The sequence below is a fragment of the Alexandromys fortis genome, unplaced genomic scaffold (assembly GCF_014885135.2).
Source record: "Alexandromys fortis isolate MF-2015 unplaced genomic scaffold, M_Fortis_MF-2015_v1.1 scaffold_4509, whole genome shotgun sequence".
Taxonomy (NCBI): domain Eukaryota; kingdom Metazoa; phylum Chordata; class Mammalia; order Rodentia; family Cricetidae; genus Alexandromys; species Alexandromys fortis.
In genome coordinates, this window is record NW_026072379.1 from 1 (window position 1) to 2,283 (window position 2,283).

At 48.4% G+C, this 2,283-nt stretch overlaps 1 protein-coding gene across 1 annotated transcript; it reads left to right on the forward strand.

Annotated features, from left to right (window-relative positions):
* Positions 1-6: 6 nt before the first annotated feature.
* Positions 7-2,280, forward strand: LOC126496440 (myosin regulatory light chain 12B-like; the record flags this gene model as incomplete). Its single annotated transcript, XM_050133947.1, has 2 exons — positions 7-94; positions 2,191-2,280. Coding segments are annotated over exons 1-2 (157 nt in total), but the record flags the coding sequence as incomplete, so codon positions are not given.
* Between the last annotated feature and the right edge of the window lie 3 nt (positions 2,281-2,283).

A 2,283-nucleotide genomic window follows, 5' to 3' on the forward strand; every position in this document is an offset into this window, starting at 1 on the left:
ATCCAAGAGTTCAAAGAGGCCTTCAACATGATCGACCAGAACCGGGACGGCTTCATCGACAAGGAGGACCTGCATGACATGCTGGCTTCTCTAGGTAGCCTTTGTGCCTCTCCCTGGCGGGGATCCCTCTCTGGCTCATTCGTCTTGTGGCTCAATTCTCGGCCATTTGGCCTTTGAAAAGCTTTCAGGTGTGGGAGGGCCTTTTCAGGGCTGGGCCCAGCGAGGGGGAAATCAGCTCTAGAGGGGGAAACCTGGCAGATACTGTTCCTGTTAGCTAAGTGGATTGTGTCTGTGTGAGCCCGAAGGGGGGGGGTGTGGTGTGTGCGTGCGTATGTGCGTGCGTATGTGCGTGCGTGTGCGCGCGCGTGTGCGCACGCATGCTGGTGGCTGTGTGCAGTAGACCAGAAGGCACATTAACAAATGCAGCCAATAATCTTCTGTGGGTGGAGGACAGGCCATGAGCAAATGGACAAAGAGGAAGCACTTCATAACCAACAGTGGACCCCTGGGAAAGAGACTTCCACAGTAATGTTTTTTATAATTTAAAAAGAGAGGGAAGGAAGGAAGGAAGGAAGGAAGGAAGGAAGGAAGGAAGGAAGGAAGGAAGGAATTGAAATTGAATTTTTTTTTCTAAAGAAAGAAAGAAAGTGAATTTTTTTATTTTTTTTCCAAAAAAACATAGAGGTTAAAGGTGCATGCTGCTGAGCCTGGTGCCTTCTGTGTGAACCCCAGGATGGAGAGCCCTGGATCTTGGACATTGTCCTCTGTCCTCCACGTGTGCTCCACAGCGCTGGTACACACACATTTTATATGTACCATCAACAGACACAAACACACTCACCACGTGCGCGTGCCCTTTTTTTGGTTTGTTTTTGTTTTGTTTTTTGTTTGTTTTGGTTTTTTGAGACAGGTTTCTCTGTGTGGTTGTCCTGGAACTTGCTTTGTAGACCGGACCTCCTTTGCTTCCCTAGTGCTAGGATTAAAGGTGTATGCTACCACACCTGGCTACACACACATTTTTAAAAAGATCCATTTTCAATTCCTACTTCGCTCTGAGAACTCTCTTGAACCTCTGGGTTGCAGTCACCCCTGCCCTCCACTCCTGGAAGGCTGCCTGACAGTTGCTCTCCAAACAGGGAAGTGGGGTTGTTTTTGTGTTGTTGTTGTTTTTTGATTTTTCTGTTTTTCGAGACTGGGTTTCTCTGTAGCTTTTGCAGCCTGTCCTGGAACTCTCTCTGTAGATCAGGCTGGCCTCGAACTCACTTGCTCAGTGGCTCCTGTTGTGCAGATGAGCTAAGTGGGTGTAGTGAGGTGGATTTGCCATGCAGTGAAATAGCTGTCCATGGGTTTCTTAGATGTCCCCCCAAGTTCTAGACTGGACCGCCATCAGCTTCTAGTTTGGTATAGTTCTGAGATGCTAGATCTGAAGACCCAACCAACATGGTTCTTTTCACGTGTGTCAGCTTGCTGTCTGAGGGACCTTCAAGATACTGGCGTTAGCCGCCGTTTTCACAGGTGAAGACTAAAGGAGGTTGTGTGGGCCGGCTGGCACTAACCTCGATGTCTGGAGAGCTGGGTTTGAGTTCCCGTTCTTCCACCTTCTCCAGACCTCATAGCCAATTGGAGAACTGGTTTCAAGACCTTTCCTGTGGGGAGCTCTACAGCTGCTTCCCTCCCTGTCAGGTCTCTGGCCACTGTCCCGAGAGCTGTTCTCAGTAGGAACTGAGATCAGGATTCTCTTTACAAACAAGACGGTGAGCACCCCAGTTCAAGTCTGGCATGGTTGCTTATACGTTGTTTTTTTTTTTTTTTTTTTATTTTAAATAACTGGTATTAAAATAACAACCCCTGATGAACCAGTGTAGAATCAACAACATGTGATAGTGTGGTGTTCCCTGTCAAAACTTGAGACTTTTGGGGTTTTGTTTTTTAATGAAAAAGTGATGAAGAAGCTGGCAAGATGGCTCAGCACGGAAAGGTAAGGTGCTTATGTCCAAAGCCTGTAGGGTTTGGTCCCTGGAACCGTTGTGGAAAGAGAGAACCAACTCCTGAAAGTTGTCCTCAGGCCTCCACACATGGGACATGGGGCGCGAACACAGAGTAATGCTATTGACCCTCTTAACAGTATGGTTGGCAGCATAGGAGCAGCCAGGCGAGCCACATGACGTGGGTTTACGTGTCCTCTTACAGGCAAGAATCCCACCGACGCCTACCTGGATGCCATGATGAATGAGGCCCCGGGCCCCATCAATTTCACCATGTTCCTCACCATGTTTGGAGAGA